General features: G+C 48.7%; 1 protein-coding gene across 1 annotated transcript in view; it reads left to right on the forward strand.

The window, feature by feature from the left end:
- Positions 1–19586: 19586 nt before the first annotated feature.
- The window catches only part of LETMD1 (LETM1 domain containing 1), a 79046-nt gene continuing 72982 nt past the window's right edge, over positions 19587–25650 (forward strand). Inside the window, exon 1 of the mRNA XM_029594948.1 lies at positions 19587–19812. Within this exon, the coding sequence (XP_029450808.1) occupies positions 19736–19812 (77 nt within the window). The 5' untranslated portion in view covers positions 19587–19735. The remainder of the gene's footprint in view (positions 19813–25650) is intronic.

Here is a 25650-nt window from a genome sequence, read left to right on the forward strand (position 1 = left end):
CGATTTCTTTTTTTTTTTTAAAGGAGCTGCTTGCTCACTTCGCGGAGCGGCCCCCAGTCCCTCGAGCAATTTATAGAAACATAGAAACATAGAAATGACGGCAGAAGAAGACCAATCGGTCCATCCAGTCTGCCCAGCAAGCTTCACACTTATTTTTTCTCATACTTATCTGTTTCTCTTGGCTCTTAGTAACCTTATGTTCTAATTCCCTTCACCCCCACTATTAATGTAGAGAGCAGTGATGGAGCTGCTTCCAAGTGAAATATTAAGTTTTATTAGTTGGGTAAGCGGCAGCATAGCTCTCTGCCATGAAGCAGAGGGCAATGCTGGATATGTGTGAAGTATTAGTTTTTCTTCTCCCCTGTCGTTGAAGCAGGGAGCTATGCTGGATATGCATTGAAAGTGAAGTATGCCTTGAAAGTCACATTAACTATCATCAAATATTGAAAAGCCTAATAATTGGTAATACCTATAGCCCATGAACCCATTTTTTTTCTTTTTTTTTTTTAATTGGGAGATGGCTGCCCTTCATCCTTCCGCTCCGTGAAGGTGGAACACCTACCACTGGCCACTGGCATCCTGCTTCGTGAATGCCTCTGTGGCTACTGCCGCTCCGTGCAGTGTTTTACTACCTGCTCTTTATATGCGTCCTCTAGACCTGATGGATCCCATCCCTGTTGTTTTTTTTTTTTAATTTAATTGGGAGATGGCTGCCCTTCATCCTTCCGCTCCGTGAAGGTGGACACCTACCACTGGCCACTGGCATCCCGCTGCGTGAATGCCTCTGTGGCTACTGCCGCTCCGTAAAGTATTTTGCTACCTGCTCTTTTATACGTGTCCTCTGGACCTGATGGATCCACAATGTTTATCCCACGCCCCTTTGAAGTGCTTCACAGTTTTGGACTTCACCACTTCCTCCGGAAGGGCATTCCAGGCATCCACCACTCTCTCCGTGAAGAAATACTTCCTGACATTGGTTCTTAGTCTTCCTCCTTGGAGCCTCAGCTCGTGACCTCTGGTTCTGCTGATTTTTTTCTGTCGGAAAAGGTTTGTCGTTGTCTTTGGATCGTTAAAGTTTTTCAAGTATCTGAAAGTTTGAATCATATCACCCCTGCTCCTCCTTTCCTCCAGGGTGTACATATTTAGATTCTTCAATCTCTCCTCGTATGTCAACCGATGAAGACCCTCCACCTTCCTGGTCGCCCTTCTCTGTACTGCTTCCAACTTGTCCTTGTCTCCTTGTAGATACGGTCTCCAGAATTGAACACAGTACTCCAGGTGAGGCCTCACCAAGGACCTGTACAAGGGGATAATCACTTCCCTTTTCTTACTCGATATTCCTCTCTCTATGCATCCCAGCATTCTTCTGGCTTTTGCTATCGCCTTGACGCTTTGTTTCGCAGACTTCATATCATTAGACACTATCACCCCAAGGTCTCTCTCCTGCTCCGTGCACATCAGCCTTTCCCCCCCCAACGAATACAGTTCATTCGGATTTCCACTCCCCATATGCATGACTTTGCACTTCTTGGCATTGAATCTCAGCTGCCATATCTTCAACCACTCTTCCAGCTTCCTTAAATCCCGTCTCATTCTCTCCACTCCTTCCGGCGTGTCCACTCTGTTGCAGATCTTAGTGTCGTCCGCAAAAAGACAAACCTTACCTTCTATCCCGTCCGCAATGTTGCTCACAAAGATATTGAACAGGACCGGTCCCAACACCGATCCTTGCGGTACACCACTTAAAACCGCTCTCTCTTCAGAGATAGTTCCATTTACCATCACGCATTGTCTTCTGTCCATCAACCAGTTTGCAATCCAGGTCACCACTTCGGCACTCACTCCTAAGCTTCTTGTTTTATTCACCAGTCTCCTGTGCGGAACCGTATCAAAAGCTTTGCTGAAATCCAAGTAGATGACATCTAGCGCTCTTCCTTGATCCAATTCCTTGGTTACCCAGTCGAAAAAGTCAATCAGATTTGTCTGACAGGATCTTCCCCTGGTGAATCCATGCTGCCTCTGGTCCTTCAATTCTCCGGACTGTAGATAGTTCACTATTCTCTCTTTCAACAGTGACTCCATTACTTTTCCCACCACCGAAGTGAGGCTAACCGGTCTGTAGTTACCAGCCTCTTCTCTGTTCCCACTCTTGTGAAGCGGGACCACCACCGCTCTTCTCCAATCACTCGGCACCACTTCCGTTTCTAGGGATCTATTGAACAGGTCACACAGTGGACCCGCCAGCACATCTCTGAGCTCCCTCAGAATCCTTGGATGAATCCCATCAGGCCCCATGGCTTTGTCCACTTTCAGATTCTTTAGCTCTTCCCATACATTTTCTACTGTAAAATGATTTTCATCTATTCCACTTCCCTCCAGCTTCTTGTGTAGAAATGGTCCTTCTCCAGGGTCTTCTTTAGTGAACACAGAGCTGAAGTATTCATTTAATATTTCTGCCATTTCTTCGTCTCTCTCCACACATTGATCATTTCCACAGATGAATTTACATTCATCTGTGTGAGTCCTTTGGTGATTTTGTAGGCCTCTGTCATTCCCCCCTTATGATTTTCACCTCTCCTCCCGCAGGGTCCAGGCAGCGCCCAGGGAGGGCGAGTGCGGCAGGAGGTGTACGGAGCGGCCGCTGGCCATCGCCCCGCGGGTCAACGAGCGAATGTGAGAGCGTTCGGGCATGCATGGTAAGGTGCGCCGCCCGTGCCAGAGTCTCACGATTACCCCGCACGTGCCCCAGCCGGTCCAGCGTGAGCACATAAACCCAGCGCTAATCCGTTCTCTCGGGCGTACATATGCACGTGTCCCCACCCCCAGCTCATCCCTTTCCATCCCCCAGATTTTCTCCTCGGCCTGCGACGATCCCCCGCAGCCCTTGCTGATCTCTGCCTGCTTCGTGAATAGCACCCCCCCTTCAGCTCTGCCAGCCTGTCTTGCCCCTATCAACCCCACAGTGACCTGACTACCTCAGCTCTGCCAGCCTGTCTTGCCCCTATCAACACCACAGCGACCTGACTACCTCAGCTCTGAAAGCCTGTCTTGCACCTATCAACCCCACAGCAACCTACCTGAGCTCTGCCAGCCTGTCTTGCCCCTATCAACCCCACAGTGACCTGACTACCTCAGCTCTACCAGCCTGTCTTGCCCCTATCAAAACCAGAGGGTCTAGACTACTTCCGCTCTGCCAGCCTGTCTTGCCCTATCAACTTTGTGCCACTCTGCCTTGCTGCCATACACCAAACGACTCTACTCCTTGTGGTGTTCTTGCCACTATTATGGTTCCTCAGTGTGTTGATGCTAGTCTTTCTTTGCTGCTTGTCCCTTTATCGGCGCCTTGTTGTTTTTTCTGACATCCTTTCTACTTGCTATGTTCCCCCTTCAATGTGCTGTAAGATGTTGATGCCACTTGTCTTGCCACTTTGCCTCTTGTGTTGCCTTTGAGGGTTCATGCAACTGTTATCGGTGCTCTCTTTTGAAGCTGTGGTGTGTTTTTGACACTCTTGCTGCTGCTTTGCACCTCTGTTAAAGCACTCTTGCCACTCCTGGTATCCCTTTTCCCCTTTACAGTGCCTTAGGCTAATCATGCCACTTTGGTGCCACTTTGCTACAGTCTAAGTACCTTGGAGCTTTCTCATTCTGATGATTGCTCCACAGAAGTTTCATCCGAATTGACAAGAAAACCCCAATTCTGCAGCCAAAAATAGGCTGCAAATACTTCTCCCATTGACTTTAATGACAAATGGAAATGAATGAAACTAATAAACGAATTGTTTTTTTCCCTATGAAACTAATGAAACAAATTTGGGTCCCCACGAAATTAAAATATGAAACGAAACAAATGTTTTCCTTCTGCACATCCCTAGCAAATAATAGGCTTGAGAGCTTCTTGCATCCCAGAATGTCCGCAATCCTCTGCCACCCCCTCCCCCAGAAAGTCCTCACTTGAGGGCATCCCCACCAAACTTGTGGGTAGGAGCCCTCCTGTCCATACCCTCTCAAACACAATGGGGATGAAGATTGATATATGGGTAGCCTAACATGAAGACTTTGGTTCAGGACTTTGGTCCACTCAGTTTATCCAGAATCCTTTACTTTCTTGGCCTAACTGAAACTGCTGGCATACAAGGAACTCAGACTGACCTGAGCGTGAATGGCTACTGGGAGATATCTGGAATGAATTCAGACCTAGCGAGATATGATGAAGGGTCATGAGGTCACAACAAACGTATGGACCAAGCTATGTTCTCACAGAATCCTGTCTCTGCTGTCTCGTCTGAAGAGGCCCAGTGTAATTGGATATTCCCATAAGATTAGGAGTCTGATCAAACAACTTGCACAGGAGTGACAGAACACAGAACTGCTAAGAACTACTAGAATGATTGAGAGCCATCATCAGACACGTGGCCTACTGAAACTAATCATCAGACATGCGGGTCTCTGCTAGGCCTAATTGGATTTTAAAGTGGGAGGGGGGATCAGGGAGGCTTAGCCATAGGTCTCTGATGTGGACACATGTGGTACCTGATTCTCTATGCAGTCCTATTAGGGATCATTGTATGTTTTATCTATAAAACGTCAGCCCTCACTTACAAACGGGGAGATAGGCAGGCAGAGCTTGGAAAAATATAAAGCTCCCTCTCTATCTCCCAGAGATCTTATATGATTGACTTTTAATATTAAATAAACTTAAATTGGTTTGTATTAAAGTTGGACCTCTGTGTATTATTAAAGCAGCACAGTTAAGCTACTTTTAATGGCACTAACCAATTAGACAAGATGAGGAAAACTTTGTAAAAAATAGGGGGTACTTTTATGTTCTCCTAAGCAGTTTATGCATACGTTCCAACCTGTGGCTACATATGGATATCTTATGTGCCTTTTTCCATATTATGCTCCAGTCTTTGTCTCCCATCCATTTTCCCAAATTCCTATTCCAACTGTCCACCAGCCTACCCATTGGATCCAACTCCTCTAACATTGAGATATAAGCTTTATATATCAAGGAGATTACGTTCCTCTCAGATCCCTGTAGCATAAACACCTTCTCCATACCATTAGGTGTTCTCCTGTCCTAGGAAACCTCCTCAGTCCCTCAAATGTACACCTTAATGTTTTCATATATTTCCCGCAAATCATTCTGCAACTCAAACTCCTCCTGTAATTCTTCAACGGAGAGCCATCCCTCTACATCCCATAGCTACCTAAGGAAATGTAGGCCGGCCCTCCACCAGTGTGCAGTGGTATTATGAAAGGTGGCTGCAGAGAGAAGTGGATTGTCCCTCAGTACAGTCAGTGGTGTCCAAGTCCCGTCCCCCCCCCCCCCCCATTTCCACTGAGCTCTTGCACATTTCTCTCCACACATGAATTGTGTGCTCCACAATTGGGCATAATTTGGAGGCTAATCTCGCTTGCGATGAGGCAGGTTGCATAAACAGTAAGAGTGCCAAGTCCTCCCCTCCCACCACCCCGTCCTCCAGAGACAGCCAGGGTTGTGAATAATCCCTGCTCAGCCAATTTTTAAATAAAGCAAGGCGGGCAGCCCCATAATACCCCAGGAGGTTAGGTAATGCCATCCCCTCCCTACATTTCGTTCTCCACAACATGCTTAATTTCACTCTGGGAGTTCTCCCCTGCCAGATAAACCTAGAGAAATGCCCACTAAGATTAGACAAAAATTTGTTAGGCAACCCTACAGGGGTTAGGTTGAAATAGTTACATTAGCCTGAGCAAGATATTCATTTTTAGGATCCCCATGTCCATGCCCAGGTTACCAGCAGACCTGACCAATTTTGCAGATAATCGGATGTTAAGCGTCTTGTTGTGCGGTATCTGGAGGCCTCTGAGTCTTTTTGAAAGATGGATCGCCTGTTTGTTCTCCAAGGTGGGAGTGCAGGCCCAGGAGGATGCAGCCTTTGCATGTGTGGTGTCTAGACAAATAGACTCAGGACTAGTGGGATGTACCAAAGCTACTCCCCAATAGGGTGGGAGGCTGCCCATGGACCAGTCAACACCGCACGTGCAAAGGCTGCACCCTCCCGGGCCTGCATATCCAGATGATAAAACCTGGAAAAAGTTTGTAAGGAGGACCACATCGCAGCTTGGCATATATTGACGGGAGACAACAGACTAACCTCCACCCATGACACTGCCTGAGCTCTAGTGGATTGAGCCCTAACCTGAGTAGGCAACGGCTTTCCAGCATCCACATACACGACTGTGACCATCTCCTTAATCCAACGAGCTATGGTAGCCCGCGAAGCTGAAGCACCCTGCTTACTCCTGCCATGGAGAACAAACAGACGATCTTTCTTTCAAAAAGACTCAGAGACCTCCAGATACCGCACGACAAAATGATTAACATCCAAGGAGCGCAAAAGACGAAACGCCTCCTCATCCCTGACCTTATCTAGGGATGGCAAGGAGATGGACTAATTCAAATGAAAGTCCAAGACTACCTTGGGCAAGAAGGATGGAACAGTACACAGCTGTATCGTCCCCGGAGTCACATGAAGGAACAGTTCCCGGCAAGACAAGGCCTGCAGCTCAGAAATCCGATGCGCAGAACATATAGCCACCACGAACACAGTCTTCAAAGTCAACAACCGTAGGGAAAGGCTACGCAGTGGTCAGAACATAGGGCCCGCCAAAAAGTCCAGCACCAAATTAAGACCCCACAATGGAATCGGTAACCTTAAGGGAGACCTAAGGTGCTTCACTCCCTTCAAAAAGATGGGCCACATCAGGATGAGACGACAAGGAAACACTATTAACCAGGCCTCTGAAACAGAGCTGCAACCTGCACCTTCAAGGAATTAAAGGCCAAGCCTTTATTCAATCCATCCTGCAAAAAATCCAGAATGAGAAGGATCTTAATTGAACAAGGAGGAACACCCCGCTCCTCACACCAGGCCTCAAAAGCTCTCTAAGCCCACACATAAGCCAAGGAAGTAGAGAACTTGCAAGCGCGGAGTAAAGTGGCAATCACTACAGAGGAATAACCACGCTTTTACAGACAAGCCCTCTCAAGGGCCAAACCATAAGACAGAATCGAGTCGGATCCTCATGAAGAACTGGTCCCTGATGAAGCAGTTCTATGTGCGGTGGAAGACGAAGGGAGGCCTCCACCAGGAGTCATCGCGAATATGCATACCACGGACGCCTGGGTCCGTGGTATGCATATTCGGCGCCACCAGGAGTGGTATGCATATTCTGGCGCCACCAGGAGTACTAGTCCCCTGTGGCCTTTGATCTTGCAAATTACCTTGCCCAGCAAGGGCCACAGAGGAAAGGCATAAAGCAATCTGTCTTCCAGCCAGACCTGTACAAGAGCATCTATTCCCAGGGACCACGGATCTCTCCTGCGACTGTAGAAGCAAGGAACCTTCGCATTTCGAGAAGTCGCCAGCAGGTCTAGGAACAGAAGGCCCCAGCGATCCACAATCATCTGAAATACCTCAGCTGACAATAACCAGTCTCCTGGGTCCAGACTCTCCCCGCTGAGAAAGTCCACTCTTATGTTACCTTTTCCTGCAATGTGAGAGGCCGAGATGATCTGCAGATGACCTTCCACCCATTCCATCAGCTGGTCTATTTCCTGTGACACTTGCTGGCTCTTAGTTCCTCCCTGGTGATTGATATAGGCCACCATTTGTTGTGTTGTCCGACATCACATGAACTGCTTGATTCCACAGCCTGTGGCTGAACTGCAAGCATGCCAGTTGTACTGCCCGGGCCTCCAGGCGATTGATGTTCCAGTGGGACTCATTGGCATTCCAGTGCCCCTGGGACGTTAACTCCAAACAGTGAGCCCCCCAACCATGGAGACTCGCATCTGTGATTACCAATCAGGCCGGAGAGGACAAGGGAACTCCCCTTCTCAGATGATCCTCCTGCAACCACTACTGGAGGTGGGAACAGATTTGCATCGGCAAGCAGAGTCGAACCACATAATCCGGAGACTGAGGGTTCCAACAAGATAGCAGAGAGCGCTGAAGAGAACTCATATGCACTCTTGCCCATGGCATCACTTTCAGGGTAGCTGCCATTAAAACCGAGTACCTGTAGTAGGTAGGACCACACCATTGGGCGTATGGTGTTCATTAACTGACGCACTAGAGACATCAATTTCTGGATCCGAACTTCTGGTAGGAAAACTCTGTCCTGTCCCTTGTCGAACCGGAACCCCAGATACTCCAATGACTGGGATGGTTGAAGATTGCTCTTGGTCAGGTTCACCACCCAACTGAGTTCCTGCAATAAGGAGATCACCTTGTGTGTCACCAAATGGCTCTCTTCCTCACACTTAGCTCGAATCAGCCAGTCGTCCAAATACAGGTGCACCAGGATTCCTTATTTTCACAAGGCTGCCGCTACCACCACAATATTGGAAAATGTTCTGGGAGCGGTGGCTAGACCAAAAGGCAGTGCCCGAAACTGATAATGGCACCCCAACACCGCAAAGCGTAGAAAGCGCTGGTATTCCAATCGAATGGAAATATGAAGGTAAGCCTCTGACTGAGTCAAGGTCAGAAATTCCTCCGACTGCATTATTACAGAGCGTAAGGTTTCCATTCGAAAATGAGTCATCTTCAAGTGATGGTTGACTTTCTTGAGATCCAAGATGGGACGAAAGGATCCTTCTTTCTTGGTCACAACAAAATAAATGGAACATCGCCCCATACTTTCTTGAGACGAAGGCACCAGAACCACAGCCCTCAGTCTGGGGAGCCTCTGAAGCTTGAACTCCACTGCCTGTTCCTTCTGCGAGGAGGGGCAAGGGGACACCATGAACACGTCCCAAGAAATACTGCAAAATTCCAGTGCATACCCTTCGTGTATCACCTCCAGGACCCACTGGTCCGATGTGATCTCGACCCACCTCCGATAAAAGAGAGAGAGTCCTTCCCCTATTTCCTGTTCTGGAAGGTGGGTTGGCAAACCTTCATTGGGAAAATTGGGAAGGACCACCACCCAAGGCCACTCCTTTCTTGGGCTGCTGGGGACAAAAGGACTGAAATCTACCGAAAGGCCAAGACCGCTGAAAGGTCGCCCCTCTGTAGGGATGAAAACACCTGGAAACCTGAAAACTGCCCCTCCTACCAAAGGGGCACTGTAAAGAAAAATTGGTTCTTACCTGCTAATTTTCGTTCCTGTAATACCACAGATCAGTCTAGACAAGCGGGTTTTATTCATCTCTACAAGATGATGGAGGTAGAGAACAAAACTTTGGGCACTGCCACATATATGAGAGTGCCAACTGCAGTCCCTCAGTATTAATCGATACCCAAGCCAAGATAAGAAAAATAAAGAGCGAACGAGGCTCCCAACATGGATACCCCTGACCAACTAGATAACCATGCAGAAAACGCTAAACCTAGAAATTGAAGCAAAAAAATGGCAAATATGCTTTGCAAATAAATACAGCAGTAGACCAAGCAGTCTTTCGGCAGAGATCCTCAGGGTGGGCCTCTGGACTCATCTGTGGTATTACAGGAACGAAAATTAGCAGGTAAGAACCAATTTTCCTTTCCTGAACATACCCAGATCAGTCCAGACAAGTGGGATGTACCAAAGCCCTCTTACACTGGGCAGGAACCCGAAAGACCCGCTCAAAGAACATTCTCTCCAAAAGGGGGCCACCTCCGGGGCCCGCACATCCAAACGGTAATGCTTGGTAAAAGTGTGCAATGAAGACCACACCGCAGTTCTACAGATCTCTTGGGGAGACAACAGCTGACACTCAGCCCAGGATGGTGCCTGAGCTCGAGTCGAATGTGCTCTAAGACTCACTGGAACCACTCTTCCTTTTGATACATAAGCTGCAGAGATAGTCTCTTTCAACTAACGAGACAAAGAAGCCTTAGACGCCTTTTTGCCCTTTTTTGCTCCCCCGAACAGGACGAACAAATGATCAGAATGACAAAAAGCATTAGTGACTTTCAAGTAACGTAATACCATCCGTCTCACATCCAAAAGGTGAAGTTCTCAGCCCATCGAGGGATCCCGAGCCCAATCCGGAAACCCGGGCAACTCCACTAATTGGTTTACATGAAAAACCGACACCACCTTAGGAAGAAACGAAGGTACCTTACGCAAGGACACTGTATCGGATGATATCCGGAGAAATGGATCTTGGCATGAAAGAACCTGCAATTCCGAAATCCTTCTATCCGAACAGATAGCTACCAAAAAGACCGTCTTCAGACTCAGGAGCTTCAAAGATACCCGATTCAGAGGCTCGAACGGCTCCTCGCAAAGGTCCCGTAGCACGAGATTAAGATTCCATTCTGGACAAATGCGACGCAGAGGTGGACGGAGATGCTTGACTCCTCATAGAAAATGCACCACATCTGGATGGGATGCCAAGGCCTTCCCCTGGACTCTCCCTCTGAGACAACCCAAAGCGGAAACCTGGACCCGAAGGGAACAATGGGCTAATCCTTTGGATAAACGCACCTGCAAAAAAGACACCTGAAGAGGGTCCAATCGCTGTTGTCCATACTAAGTCTCAAACACCTTCCATACCCTGGAATAGGCTAAAGAGGTAGCAGGGCATCTCGCTTGGAGCGGTGTGGTAATTACTGGTTCCGAATACCCCCTCACGCGCAATCGCCTCCTCTCAAAAGCCAGGCATGAGACAAAAGCGATCCTCCCGATCGGAAATATAGGACCCTGACGCAGGAGATCTGGTAAATGGGTCAGGCGTAGCAGTCCGTCCACTCCCAGCCACACCAGATCTGCAAACCACGGTTGGGGAGGCCATTCCGGAGCCACCAGAATCACTGACCCCGTGTGGTCCTCTACACGCCTGAGTACCTTTGCTATCAGCAGCCTTGGAGGAAAGATGTACAGGATACTCCGATAAGCCACGGACATACGAGGGCATCAAGCCCCACCGCCCCAGACTCCCTCCGGTGGCTGAAGAACCTTTGCGTCTGGTATTGAGACATGTTGCCATGAGATCGAACTGCGCAGAGAAGGTCCCAGGCCCTCTGAGAGAATTCACACTCCCCCGGATCCAACTGCTGCCAGCTGAGGTAATCCACCTGGATATTGTCGACTCCTGCGACATGGGAGGCAGCGATTCCTTCGAGATGAAGTTCTGCCCATTCGAACAGCAGCTGAGCCTCCTGCGCCACCATGGGACTCTTGGTTTCCCCAAGCGGTTGATGTAAGCCACCGGGGTCAAATTGTCCAAGAAATCTCGCACCATCCGATCGCGGACCAAGGGTAGAAACTGCTCCAGAGCTCGGTGCACCGCTCTCGTCTCCAGGCGATTGATGGACCATGTCTGTTCCGACATCCACCAAAGGCCTTGAGCAGACCTGCCCAGACAAACTGTCCCTCAGCCCCGAAGACTTGCATCCGTGGTGACCACCACCCACTCCGGGACCTCAAGAGGCATCCCCTTCTCCAGATTGTTCCATGTCATCCACCAGGCCAGACTGACCCTGGCTGACTCCATCAGAGCCAGGGGCAGGAAATATTGTTGCTACAGAGGATTCCAATGGGACAACGAGGTTCTCTGCAGAGGCCTCAAATGGGCAAACGCCCAGGGCACTAGTTCCAATGTGGACGCCATCAAGCCCAGGACCTGTAAGTAATCCCAGACCTTCGGCACCTGAAGACGAAGCAGATGCGCTACCTGCCCCTGAATTTTGTTCACCCTGTCGTCTGTAAGAAACATTCTGCTCCACTGGGTGTCGAAATGGGTTCCCAAGTATTCGAGGGAATGGGAGGGGACCAGATGGCTCTTCTGCACATTGATAACCCAGCCTAGAGATTCCAGGAGCGACCGAACTCGGTCCACGGACCATACACATTCCTCTAGTGACTTTGCCCATATCAGCCGATTGTCCAAGTACGGGTGCACCAGCAATCCCTCCTGTCACAGCGCCGCTGCCACTACCACCATCACCTTTGTAAAAGTCCGCAGGGCGGTGGCCAACCCGAAAGGCAGCACTTGAAACTGATAGTGCTGTCCCAGAACCATGAATCTGAGAAACGTCTGGTGCTCCTGATGGATGGGGATATGCAGATAAGCCTTGGTGAGATCCAGAAACGCCAAAAACTCTCCTCCCCCATACCGCCGCAATTACAGTGCACAACATCTCCATCCGAAAACATGGTACCTTCAAACTCTGGTTGACTTTCTTCAGGTCTAGGATAGGTCGGAACGTGCCTTCCTTCTTGGGCACCACAAAATAGATGGAATATCTGCCTTGTCCCTGTTCGGACACTGGCACCGGTACAACCGCCTCCAAACTTAACCGCTGAAGTGTTTCCTGGACCGCTGCCCACTTGCTTCGGGAATGGCAATGCGACTCCAGAAAGACCGACCGCAGTGGGCGAGAAAATTCTAAGGTGTAGCCGTTTCTCACCATGCTCAACACCCACCGGTCGGAAGTGATCTTGGTCCACTCCTCGTAGAACCGGGCCAGCCTTCCCCCGATTACCAGAGACGAAGAGTGGACCTGCCGGGTCTCATTTTGAGGACTTATTGCCACCTGCACCCTGGGTGGATCCGCCTCTAGATGACCTTCCAGCCCCTCGAAAGGACTGTTGCCTATGCGAGGACTGTCTTGGGGCTGAGGCCGCCGAGGACCTCGTCTGACAAAAACATCTGGACTCCCGAAAGCGAGGCCGAGAAAAAGGTTTCCGGACAGACTTTCGTTCCTCTGGCAGCCTATTGCCTTTGTCTCTCCCAGCGACTTCACCAGACGATCGAGGTCCTCACCAGACAGCAGTTTCCCCTGATAGGGCAGATTACAGAGCTGCGATTCTGATGACAGATCCGCTGACCAGTTGCGTAGCCACAAGTGTCATCTGGACGCCACCACAGACACCATAGCACGAGCCGTGGTTCTCACCAGGTCATATAAGGCATCCGTGCCATAGGCAACCCCTGCCTCCAGGTGGGCCACCTGGACGGAGGAAAGAGTCCCGGAGGCAGACTGTTCCTGCGGCTTCTGGATCCAACATAAATAGGCCTGCTGCATCAGACTTGCACATACCGCCACCCACAGGCCGAGCTTCAGATACACTTCCAACTTCTGATCCTGAACATCCTTCAGAGCGGAAGCTCCAGCTACCGGAATAGTGGTCTTCTTAGTGACTGCCGAAACTGCTGCATCCATCTTCGGAACCTTGAGAATGTCCAGATGGTCCTGCAGAAGGGGATAAAGCTTCGACATCGCTCTGCCAACTAGCAGACCCGAGTCGGGGGAATCCCACTCTTGGTTGATCAATTTCGGGATTTTCTTCGGAATTGGGAAAGCACTGAGGAGTCTCCATAGGCCATCCAGAACCGGATTAACCCCATCAGCATCTGAATCCTCCAGGGTGAGCTTAATCCCCAGCTCCTCCAACACCTGAGGTTTAAGCAGGTGAAGCTCCTCTCTCTTGAAAAGCCGGATCCCCCGCGGATCATTGCCTTCAGCCTCCAGACCCTCCAAGGTCCCCTGTTCAGTTTTAGAGTCCGCTGGGTCCAGAGGAGGACCCCCAATCGGGTCCCCATCCTGATCGGCCTCCGAGGAGACCTCATCCTCCTGCTTAGAATAGTCCAAATCTTCCGATTCCAATCGCGCTAGCCGTCCCTCGGGAGGCAGAGTTCTCGAGCCCGTGGAACCTTTAGTGGGGACCTTCCCCTGCTTTGCCGAACCCGTCGGGCCTTCTGTGACACCGCACTTACCTGCCTGCCTAGCCAGGAAGGCCTCGTGCAGTAAAAGTACGAATTTGGGCGAAAGCCCCCCCCGGGGCCCCCAAAGGGCACTTGGGGCCCAAGACATCCGGACCTTTTTCCCCAGGTCGAACCATGGGAGACAGGAGTCATGGGGACCCCCCAGACCGAAGCCCCCCTATCCAGCTCCACTTCTGCGGCCATAGCCACTCCTTCCTGTGATCCCAGCGCCACTGCCGCGGTCCATAAATGCCTCAGCGGCTTTGCTTGCCTTTCAGACTCCGTGCAGAGGAGGAGGAGGTGGTCATTCAGGCTGACTGCTACCACAGGCCCTGCAGGTCTCTCTGAGCTGCTTGTCTGTCATAACAAGCACCAAGAAATAAAGCAAGGCAAAATAAAAATCCAAACTGGCAATCCTATGCTTGCCGCATTTTCCCGCGGTCCAGATTGCGAGGGGGAGGGGCACATCACACGGCAGCTGTCAAACCCTGAAGAGGGCACACTGCCCCAAGAATTTCCCGCTGGCACAGTGAACAGGCCGCTGCCGCGACTGAAAATTGTGTGGTTCGTTCGGGAGTCAGCCAGCCCCCACTAGAGTGAATTTGCCCCAACAATGACCACCTTCCTCCAAATGATCCCCCGATCCGCCCACTTACTGCCCGGCCTGCACCTGACAATCTCGCCGAGGATTTCAGCCTGCTAGGCCGCACAGCCTGTCGCAAGCTTCTGCTGCTGCATTCAGCCTGCTAGGCCGCACAGCCTGCCACATGCTTCTGCTGTTGCAAAAGCAGACAGCTGCCGGTGACTTTTTTTTTTTTTTTTTACAACAAAGATTTAAAGGCCCAAACACACAGGAAAGCACAAAAATAAAAGTAAGGGTACTTCCCTGTCCTGGGCAGGCGGAGGGGCTTCAGGCCCACCGAGGGAACCAGACCACTGGCTGTCAGGGGTCGAGGAGCTTGTCACCTTGGGGAGCAATTTTCCTTAAAATATCCAGTTAGTCAGTACTGCAGGGTTAGCACCTCTACCATCTGCTGGAGGTAGAGAAATACTGAGGGACTGCAGGTGGCACTCTCGTATATGTGGCAGTGCCCAAAGTTTTGTTCTCTACCTCCATCCGCTGGTAGGGATGAATAAAACCCGCTTGTCTGGACTGATCTGGGTATGTTCAGGAACTGTTTCTTATCTTCCGGCAACTGAGGCACCGAAGACTCGCCCCACTTACTGGCCAGTTTCTCCAACTCGCTCTCAAACAAGAGCGAGCCTTTAAAGGGCATCTTGATAAGATTAGCTTTGGAAGCTGTGTCAGCTGACCAATTTTGCAACGAGAGTTGACACCTGGCTGCTATCACTGAAGCCACTCTTCTGGCCAAGGTCTGGACTAAATCACAGCCTGCGTCTGTTAAAAAGGCAGCAGCAGGTTCCATAACTGCTCTGGAATTCCCTCCAGACTCATCAACCTCCTGAGAGAGAAGCAGACAAGATCTCGCCACTAGGGTGCAACAGAAGGCAATCTGTAAATTCATCGCCACTGCCTCAAAGGCTTGCTAAGAATAGCCTCAATCGTTCTATCATGAACATTCTTCAAGGCCGCTCCTCATTCTACGGGGATAGTCGTCCGCTTAGACTTGGCACATACCAGAGCATCCACTTTGGGAAAACACAAACACTCTCTCACAGCCGGATCCAGGGGGTACAGGCCTTCCAATGTCTGACCTCCTTTAAAATTTGCCTCTGGAGAATCCCATACCAGATCAATCAATTACTGGATCGCATCCATCACTGGGGAAAAACAAGAGGCTTTACATAAGGAAACCAAAATGGAATTTTTCCTTGGCTCTGACATAGCATTCCGAACCAGGAAAACCCAGCTGTTTCAAGGTCTGGGAAATCAGGGCTGGCAGTTCATAAGAACATAAGAAAATGCCATACTGGGTCAGACCAAGGGTCCATCAAGCCCAGCATCCTGTTTCCAACAGTGGCCAATCCAGGCCATAAGAACCTGGCAAGTACCCAAAAACTAAGTCTATTCCATGTAACCATTGCTAATGGCAGTGGCTATTCTCTAAGTGAACTTAATAGCAGGTAATGGACTTCTCCTCCAAGAACTTATCCAATCCTTTTTTAAACACAGCTATACTAACTGCACGAACCACATTCTCTGGCAACAAATTCCAGAGTTTAATTGTGCGTTGAGTAAAAAAGAACTTTCTCCGATTAGTTTTAAATGTGCCCCCATGCTAACTTCATGGAGTGTCCCCTAGTCTTTCTACTATCCGAAAGAGTAAATAACCGATTCACATCTACCCGTTCTAGACCTCTCATGATTTTAAACACCTCTATCATATCCCCCCTCAGTCGTCTCTTCTCCAAGCTGAAAAGTCCTAACCTCTTTAGTCTTTCCTCATAGGGGAGTTGTTCCATTCCCCTTATCATTTTGGTAGCCCTTCTCTGTACCTTCTCCATCGCAATTATATCTTTTTTGAGATGCGGCGACCAGAATTGTACACAATATTCAAGGTGCGGTCTCACCATGGAGCGATACAGAGGCATTATGACATTTTCCATTTTATTCATCATTCCTTTTCTAATAATTCCCAACATTCTGTTTGCTTTTTTGACTGCCGCAGCACACTGAACCGACGATTTCAATGTGTTATCCACTATGACACCTAGATCTCTTTCTTGGGTTGTAGCACCTAATATGGAACCCAACATCGTGTAATTATAGCATGGGTTATTTTTCCCTATATGCATCACCTTGCACTTATCCACATTAAATTTCATCTGCCATTTGGATGCCCAATTTTCCAGTCTCACAAGGTCTTCCTGCAATTTATCACAATCTGCTTGTGATTTAACTACTCTGAACAATTTTGTGTCATCTGCAAATTTGATTATCTCACTCGTCGTATTTCTTTCCAGATCATTTATAAATATATTGAACAGTAAGGGTCCCAATACAGATCCCTGAGGCACTCCACTGTCCACTCCCTTCCACTGAGAAAATTGCCCATTTAATCCTACTCTCTGTTTCCTGTCTTTTCATCTCTATGAAAAAACAGCAAAATGGTTCGATATGGTTCCAGCCATCTTCCAGGGAATCAGGATCAACCTCATCATCAGTGCCATCCGGATTCCTGTTGGGAACACCCGCAGGGAGCTAAGGTGAGCCCCGGCGCTTAAGCATAGGACTGGAAGAGGGAGGAGCCACCGGCTGAGGGTCCAACCGAACAGAAATGGGGGAAGCGGAGGACTGCAGCTTAAGAAAGGCTTGTAAGTCTTGAAAAAATTCCACCCAAGAAAAAGTAGCTGGGTTCAGACCAAGCCCAGAAGGAAATGGAGCTGGTCCCACAGAACTGCCCTCAGTAGCGGAGGAGCCAGTCAAGGGAGAACCAAGATCTGGCATCCCCCCAGTCAAGGCTGTGACCAACCCATCATCAGAATGGGAAGAGCCAGGCTTAGCAAAATCCAAGGAAGACAACTCTCCCTGAGCGTCTGAGCAGCGTTGACACAGGTTAGAAGCCAGGTCAGGCTGAGAAGCCCTAATATGACAGGCAACACAAATAGGAAGGCGCTTAAGCTTCTTGTTTACCGGCGCCATTCTATGGTAAATGTGCGTCAGAACGGCTCGCGCTCAAAAATGAAAATCGCCCATAAAATAAGCGACTAGAAGAAAACACAGCAAGGTGCATGCATAACCTGTGCGCCAAATTAAGTGTGGAAAAAAGTTTATGCAAGTAAAAAGCACGCCTAAAAACCGAGCACACAATGCATGCACAGAGCCGACACACTGCACACACCAACGGCCTATAGAGGGCAGCAGAACATGCACAAGAGTGCTCGAAAATGGCCACCGCGGCCTACCACAAGGCGTGTAAGAAAAAGGCTAAGTGCGGGGCCTAGCCCACCGGGGGCCACTCAACCCGCCAGGCTGCCCAATTCCCCAACCGGAGCAGGAACGAATGTCGGCAAGGCGGGCCAAGAACGGGGACTGGAGGAAGTCCTGAAACCCCTCTGTCTCAGATTCAGGTAAAACTTTCTCTTTTTTTTTTTTTTTAAACCTTACCCGAGGTCAGCGCTTACCAGCTGAGTACAGACACAGTCCCTGGCTGCTGGGGGAGAGGGCATCTGCAGTCACTGCTGCGCTCAGCCTCCTGCACCCGCTGCCTTTCAGCTGAAGTAGTAGCTAAATCCACGCCAGGAAACCCAGCTACTGGACCAAGGAAACTGCCTCAGGAACTTTGAACTGGGAAAGGGATCTATAGGTATCACTGCAGGAGAGCGGGGCTTTCTTTTCCTGAATTTAGAATTTCAAATGTCTCCTTTCAAAAAGCTCAAAGCAATCCCCAAAGGGAGATGCACATCCACCATTCGCTGGAGGCTGAGAATACTGGCAGGCTGGGGTCATTGCATGGTTATATATATATGGTGATGTCAGCTTGCTCCGTCTCCATCTGCTGGCAGGGGAGCATAAACCCACTGGTCCTGAGTCCATCTGTCTTCACGCTAGCAAATATGACATTCTCTGTTTTATTCACCATTCCATTCCTATTAATTCTTAACATTCTGTTTGACCGCCACAGCACACTGAGCTGACAATTTCAATTTATTATCCACTATAAAGCCTAGATCTTTCTCCTGGGTGGTATCTTCTAATACGGAACCTAACATCTACAGCATGGGTTATTTTTCCATATATGCATCACCTTGCACTTGTCCACATTAAATTTCATCTGCAATTTGGATGCCCAATCTTCCAGTCTCGCAAAATCCTCCTGCAATTTATCGCAATCCGCTTGTGATTTAACTACTCTGAATAATTGTGTCATCTGAAAATTTGATCACCTCACTTGTCGTATCCCTTTCCTGTTTATAAATATATTGAAAAGCACAGGTCCAAATACAGATCCGAGGCACTCCACTGTTCACCTTTTTCCACTGAGAAAACTGACCATTTAATCGTACTGTTTCCTGTCTTTTAAACAGTTTGCACTCGATGAAAGGACATCGCCTCCTATCCCATGACTTTTTTTATTTTTGTTAGAAGCCTCTCATGAGGGATTTGCCAAATGCTTCTGAAAATCCAAATACACTACATCTATTGGTTCACCTTTATCTATGAACCTTCAAAAGTGAACCAGATTTGTGAGGCAAGACTTCCCTTGGGCAAATCCATGTCTTTATATATGTTCTACGATTTTGTTCTTTAGAATAATTTCCACTATTTTTCCTGGCACTGAAATCAGTCTCACCGGTCTATAATTTCCCAAATCACCCCTGGAGCCCTAAAGATACATAGGTTGCAAATTTGTTTATTTGAATATTGGCAAGGATTTCTCGCCTTTTTCCCTGTTATAAGAGGCAAGGTGCTCAGTGAGGTAGGGGAAACAGCCATTATCTGCCCTTCTCAGTCATCCCTGTTCTCACCGATGTAAATAAGGTATTTTTCTGGAAGGAAGGAGATGGGGATGATAGAGAAGGAGGATGGTGGAGAGAGTTAGCAGAGAGTGTAGGCATGCTAAACCACGGCTTGAAATAGAAACAGAGAAATGACGGCAGAAGACCAAATGGCCCATCCAGTCTGCCCAGCAAGTTTTTTCTACCTCTTAAAACTTGCTGCCCCTTGGCAGCTTTACTAACAAGACAACACTACAGTACTCCATCCTCTTCTAGAAATGCTTTCTGGTGAAATAAAATTTGGGAAGCATGACAGAAGGTGACATCATCTTCTCAACTCCTAGGACTCCCAACCTTAAATTCAATCGTTCAACAGAAAGATGAGCCCTCTATTTCCCCGCCTCTCGCGACTGCTCCCCCAAACCCATTGCCCTCCCGGCGCTCAATCTTCCAGCAGTGCCAGAACCAATGACGGCTGCGACTACCCGGCCTTATCATGTGACGTGTTTTCCGCCTGCCAACTTCGGAGCTAGCAAGGAGGGGGGCGGTGTGTGACGTCATCGCTGGCGCCGCAGGAGACCTTTGACTTGGCGTCGGTATCCTAGCGATAACCTTGCCGTCCCCCCCCCTCCCTCCTCCCCCCCCATCATGGCGCTGTCCAGGCTGAACTGCTGCCGGTGGTTGCTGTTGTACGGAAAGGGCGAGAGCAGGCCGGTGAGAGGCTGGTGAGTGTCTGGAAAGCAGCAGCAGGGATCTCAACCAGGAAGCGGCGTAGATAGGGGCAGGGGTGGGGAGCTTTACGATAATAATTATGAATTTTTTAATTTGCTTTTTTTTTTTCAGTGCCTAAAGCCTCCCACCTATGAGACACGAGGTGGTACTACTTAGCAAATAGAGCTGTGTTTACTCTGAAAATGGAGGGTTTTCTATGCTTTCTCCCTCCCGAGGCAGGAGTGAGGATCTCTCCTCGGGGGGGGGGGGGGGCTATTCCGCACCGCTCTGGACTTTGCTAGAATGAATGAAGCGAGAAAGGGATTCGAGCTTAGTTTTACCTGAGGAAAGTCACTCATGTCATCATGAAAGTGCCTTCCTGGCCAAGTCCAGGGCCAGTGCTAGCTTTTTTGCTGCCCTGCGCAAACAATTACTGTGCTGCCCCCCCCCCCTTCACTCAAAAAAGCCCAATTCTCTCCAATGATACAAACTTTAAAAAGTGACCCCCCCCCCCCCCCCCCACACACACACACACACTCACTCTCTCTCTGGAATTCAAGGCTGGTGCAAGGGTATTAGGTGCCTTAGGTGAACCTCATAGCCTTGCACAACACCTCCCCGTCCCATTCCACACACACAGTTAAGAGTTATACATTTATATTTTACTTGAAAAATATCAAAGTACAGTATTCTGAGGTAAAAATATCACATATTTACATGCACTGCTGTGATCTAACCAGAAATCCCTGCAAAAAAGACACTTGGAACCTATATGGTATTAGGCCTTGGAACCTATGGTATTAGGTTGGGTGTGGGCTTGACCCTCTGAAAGCCCGAATATACCACTACACTTCCTATTAGGAAAATGCCTCACCTCAGCCACACATGCAGAACATAAACAACCCCTCATTCAATACAGAATAGAGCAACCATTAAGTAGAAATACAAACACGCAGACAAAAACTGAACTGGAAATTGCAAGAAGCCAGACACTATGTAGTACAACAATGAAAATACAAAACCATCACCATTCCTCAATCATCAAACAAAATCAAGAAATAAAATAAATATATAAACATAATACTAAAAACATACTAATAATATTATTTAAAAAAATCTGATGAATAAAAGATCAAATAATTAAAAACTCATAGACAAGTTTTTTTTTAAATGTCCCAAACATCAATAAAATATTTCAAAACAGCAGACACATCAAATAACACTTGAAAAATAAAACTAAAAAGGATTTAAAAAATTCATGGACTCCATACCTGGGAACTTTTGATTTCCAGTCGCCTTGAGATTGTCATAGAAAGTGGGAGTGGGATGCACAAATGTTCTCCTTTCTTTCTTATATACACACAAGTTCATATACACATACGTTCCCTCTCTGACAAACCCACAGACATTTCCAGCTCTTCTTTGGTTGGGATCTGCCAACAGCCCCAGGCCCTTATCTTCATTTCAGCTGCTGGCAGGTTGGAATCCCCCTGCAGCCCACATTCTCTCTCTCTCACACATTCACCCATCCCAGGCAGGCTCCCATTCACACACATACATACACCCATCCCAGGCAGGCTCCCATTCACACACATACATACACCCATCCCAGGCAGGCTCCCATTCACACACATACATACACCCATCCCAGGCAGGCTCCCATTCACACACATACATACACCCATCCCAGGCAGGCTCCCATTCACACACATACATACACCCACCAGGCAGCCTCCCATTCACACACATACATACACCCAACCCAGGCAGGCTCCAATTCACACAAACGCATATGCAACCCAGGCAGGCTCTCATTCATATCCCAACCCATTCCAGGCAACCTCCCATTCACACACACCCTCACCCACCCCAGGCAGCCTCCCATTCACTCACACATACATGCAGTCCAGGCAGTCAGGATCCACGGTTCATTCCTCCTCCACTCCTGCTGCCAGCCTGTACCTCTTCTTTGTGAAGAGCATCTGTCCTGCAGCTCTTCATGTTCTGGCCCCACAGTAATTCAACACTCGCAGTGCTAGTACTTCCTGTATTCTCATCTCATGCATCGTGAATACCTTTTTGAATACCACGGGGCCAGCACATGAGGAGGAACTGCAGGATGAGCTTCCTCTTCTGCTGTGGCCTCCTGCTTCTGCCTCCGGTGGGATCGGGTCCACCAATGGCACTACAAGTCTCTTGCTTCTGTTGCTGGTAGGATTGGGTCCACCAGTGGCAGAACGGGCCTCTCCCTGTTCTTGCCCTGTGCCTCCCACCACCACCGGGTGTGCTGCCTTGTACAATTGCACACCCAATGGTGCAGGCCTGGCCAAGTCACATCAATACAGAAGTCTCTTGAGGGATTTTGGTTGTACCTCTTCTCCAGTGTCTCACCATCTTTTGTGCTTGCATTGAATCGGATGACCAAAAAATCAGGTGTTCCCTGTACGTACCCGGATCAGTCCAGGACAGCTGGGTTTTGCCTCCCCTCCAGCAGATGGAGACAGAGAAGAACTTTGCGGACTCCATTCTATACCCCTGAGGTGCCACCTAGAGTCTGTCAGTATTTCTCTGTCTTCAGCAGATGGTGGAGGTGCAAAATCTAGAGTCTGGTGTGTCAGTGTTAGGTGTTTTGTGCTGTTCTCTAGGGTTAAGTAGGTTAACTGGAGTAGAGAGCATAAGCATAAGTTTTGGGTTAGGAGCCCTTTTTAAAAAAAAAAAAAAAAAAAGAAATTAGAGGAGAAGTCAGTGTTTTTAGCCTCCCAGGGGGTTGTCAGGTCCTGGTGGGACCATCCCCCTGGTATTAGAGGCTCGAGAGCAGAGGGTTGGGAACCCTGAAACTGCCAGCAGCTGAGGGTGACACCGGAGGTCCTGGTTCACTCACCCTTGGAACAAGAAAGAAAAAAAAAATTAGAGGTATTTATTTTGCTTTTATTACTGGCCTAGCGGTCACTTTGCTTCCTTGTTCCTTCCCAACGCTGTTTTCGCCGGCCGATTCTGCACTTGGGAGCCCGTTTTCGCCAAGGTTCTTTTTTTCGGATAGATTTCTACTTGAGGCCGGGGATCATGCCTCATGGCGTGGCGCGCGTGGCTCTCCCGCGTTGGGATTTGTACAGCTTGTCTGTTGGGAGGGGAAGGCCCGTCGTTGGAGGCTTTTCAGCACAAGGCGCCGGGAGCCTGAGAGGCCCGATTGGCAGCGTCAGACCTCAGATCCTTTTAAATTGAGCACGGGGTCTGAGGCCTTGTTGCAGTCTGTTAGATCTCAGGAACGGGCAGCGTTGGGGGAGTGGACATTCCCGCCACCTCTGTCCCTGGGGTGGGGGGGTGAGGCTCTGGAGGATCGGGATGGTTCCTCAGAGGAGGAGCAGGGACAGGAGACTGAGGGGGTCTTCCTCCTTGTTCTCCTCAGAGTTTGTCATGATGATGCACAAAGTTTTTAAGGCCCGCAAGGCGGCAAAGGGCCTGCGTCACAAGATCTCACGGCTGCCCTCAGGGACGTTGGGCACTGGGAGAGGGTCCTCTTCGCACAAGCGCGCCAGATCTTTTGGGGCCAGAGGGGACCCCAAGGCAAAACGCCCTCTCCAGTCTCTTTCATGTCCAGTGGGCAGTTCAGCTCTGGACACATTGGATGAGGGTCATTTCCCATTGATAGCAGGGCTGAATTAGCTATGCTGTCATGGGATCTGTCAATCAGGCCCGGTAGGCGGAGCTTGTGTAGTAGAATACAGAGCTTTGCTCTGTGCGCCTGTGCATGCCTTCCCGCGCAGCAGAACAGATTCTCCTCAGTCTGTTCTTTCCGCGCGCGGGATCGCATGCGGGGCTTAGTAGTTCTCCTCAGAAAAAAGTTTTTTCAAGATGTCAAAAAAGATAGATCCGAGGCTGTCGGGCTTCAAGCCCTGTTCCTGTGGAAAAATCATGTCCATCACCGATGGACATGATTTTTGTTATCTGTGCTTGGGCGCCGAGCATGAACAGGCCTCTTGTCTCCACTGCGGCCATATGTCCCCTCGGGCTAGAAGGCAGAGAGCAATAAAGATACAGCAGCTCCAGGTCGCAGCAGGAGGACCGTATGCTCCCCCCTTGGAAGCCCATTCCTCACCGGGGCCTAGAAAGAACAAGGCCCCGAAGGTAAGAAGTGGAGCTCAGTGGAGCTGTCCCGGCATGGGGGCAGTTTAGAAGAGGCACATCGCCGCAAATCCTCGGCCGTCCGACCATCGTTTCCCCCCCGCCGACTTCAGAATCGTAGAGCATATAGAAAGACATGATTTAATGGAACACAGTCAACATGGATTTACCCAAGGGAAGTCTTGCTTAACAAATCTTCATTTTTTTGAAGGGGTTAATAAACATGTGGATAAAGGTGAACCGGTAGATGTAGTGTATTTGGATTTTCAGAAGGCGTTTGACAAAGTCCCTCATGAGAGGCTTCTACGAAAACTAAAATGTCATGGGATAGGAGGCGATGTCCTTTCGTGGGTTACAAACTGGTTAAAAGACAGGAAACAGAGAGTAGGATTAAATGGTCAATTTTCTCAGTGGAAGAGGGTAAACAGTGGAGTGCTTCAGGGATCTGTACTTGGACCGGTGCTTTTCAATATATATATATAAATGATCTGGAAAGGATTATGACGAGTGAGGTTATCAAATTTGCGGATGATACAAAATTATTCAGAGTAGTTAAATCACAAGCAGACTGTGATACATTACAGGAGGACCTTGCAAGACTGGAAGATTGGGCATCCAAATGGCAGATTAAATTTAATGTGGACAAGTGCAAGGTGTTGCATATAGGGAAAAATATTGCTTGCTGTAGTTGCACGATGTTAGGTTCCATATTAGGAGCTACCATCCAGGAAAAAGATCTAGGCATCATAGTGGATAATACTTTAAAATCGTCGGCTCAGTGTGCTGCAGCAGTCAAAAAAGCAAATAGAATATTAGGAATTATTAGGAAGGGAATGGTTAATAGAACGGAAAATGTCATAATGCCTCTATATCGCTCCATGGTGAGACCGCACCTTGAATACTGTGTACAATTCTGGTCGCCGCATCTCAAAAAAGATATAGTTGCGATGGAGAAGGTACAGAGAAGGGCAACCAAAATGATAAAGGGGATAAAACAGCTTCCCTATGAAGAAAGGCTGAGGAGGTTAGGGCTGTTCAGCTTGGAGAAGAGACGGCTGAGGGGGGATATGATAGAGGTCTTTAAGATCATGAGAGGTCTTGAACGAGTAGATGTGAATCAGTTATTTACACTTTCGAATAATAGAAGGACTAGGGGGCATTCCATGAAGTTAGCAAGTACCACATTTAAGACTAATCGTAGAAAATTCTTTTTCACTCAACGCACAATAAAGCTCTGGAATTTGTTGCCAGAGGATGTGGTTAGTGCAGTTAGTGTAGCTGGGTTCAAAAAAGGTTTGGATAAGTTCTTGGAGGAGAAGTCCATTAATGGCTATTAATCAAGTTTACTTAGGGAATAGCCACTGCTATTAATTGCATCAGTAGCATGGAATCTTCTTAGTGTTTGGGTAATTGCCAGGTTCTTGTGGTCTGGTTTTGGCCTCTGTTGGAAACAGGATGCTGGGCTTGATGGACCCTTGGTCTAACCCAGCATGGCAATTTCCTATGTTCTTATGTTCTTATTACACACCTTGGACTGTAAAAGAGCGTTGGTGTACTATAAGTCAAGAATGCACTCTACCTCCAGACCGTCACAACTATTTGTGTCTTTTAACCCTATTACGCCGAACCTTCCGGTTACTAAGCGAACGATTTCCAGTTGGATTGCACAGTGCATTCAGTTTTGCTACCAGAAGAAAAAGGTACCTTTGGTTTCTACTCCAAATGCACAC

Source organism: Rhinatrema bivittatum, chromosome 3, assembly GCF_901001135.1.
Source record: "Rhinatrema bivittatum chromosome 3, aRhiBiv1.1, whole genome shotgun sequence".
NCBI classification, from domain to species: domain Eukaryota; kingdom Metazoa; phylum Chordata; class Amphibia; order Gymnophiona; family Rhinatrematidae; genus Rhinatrema; species Rhinatrema bivittatum.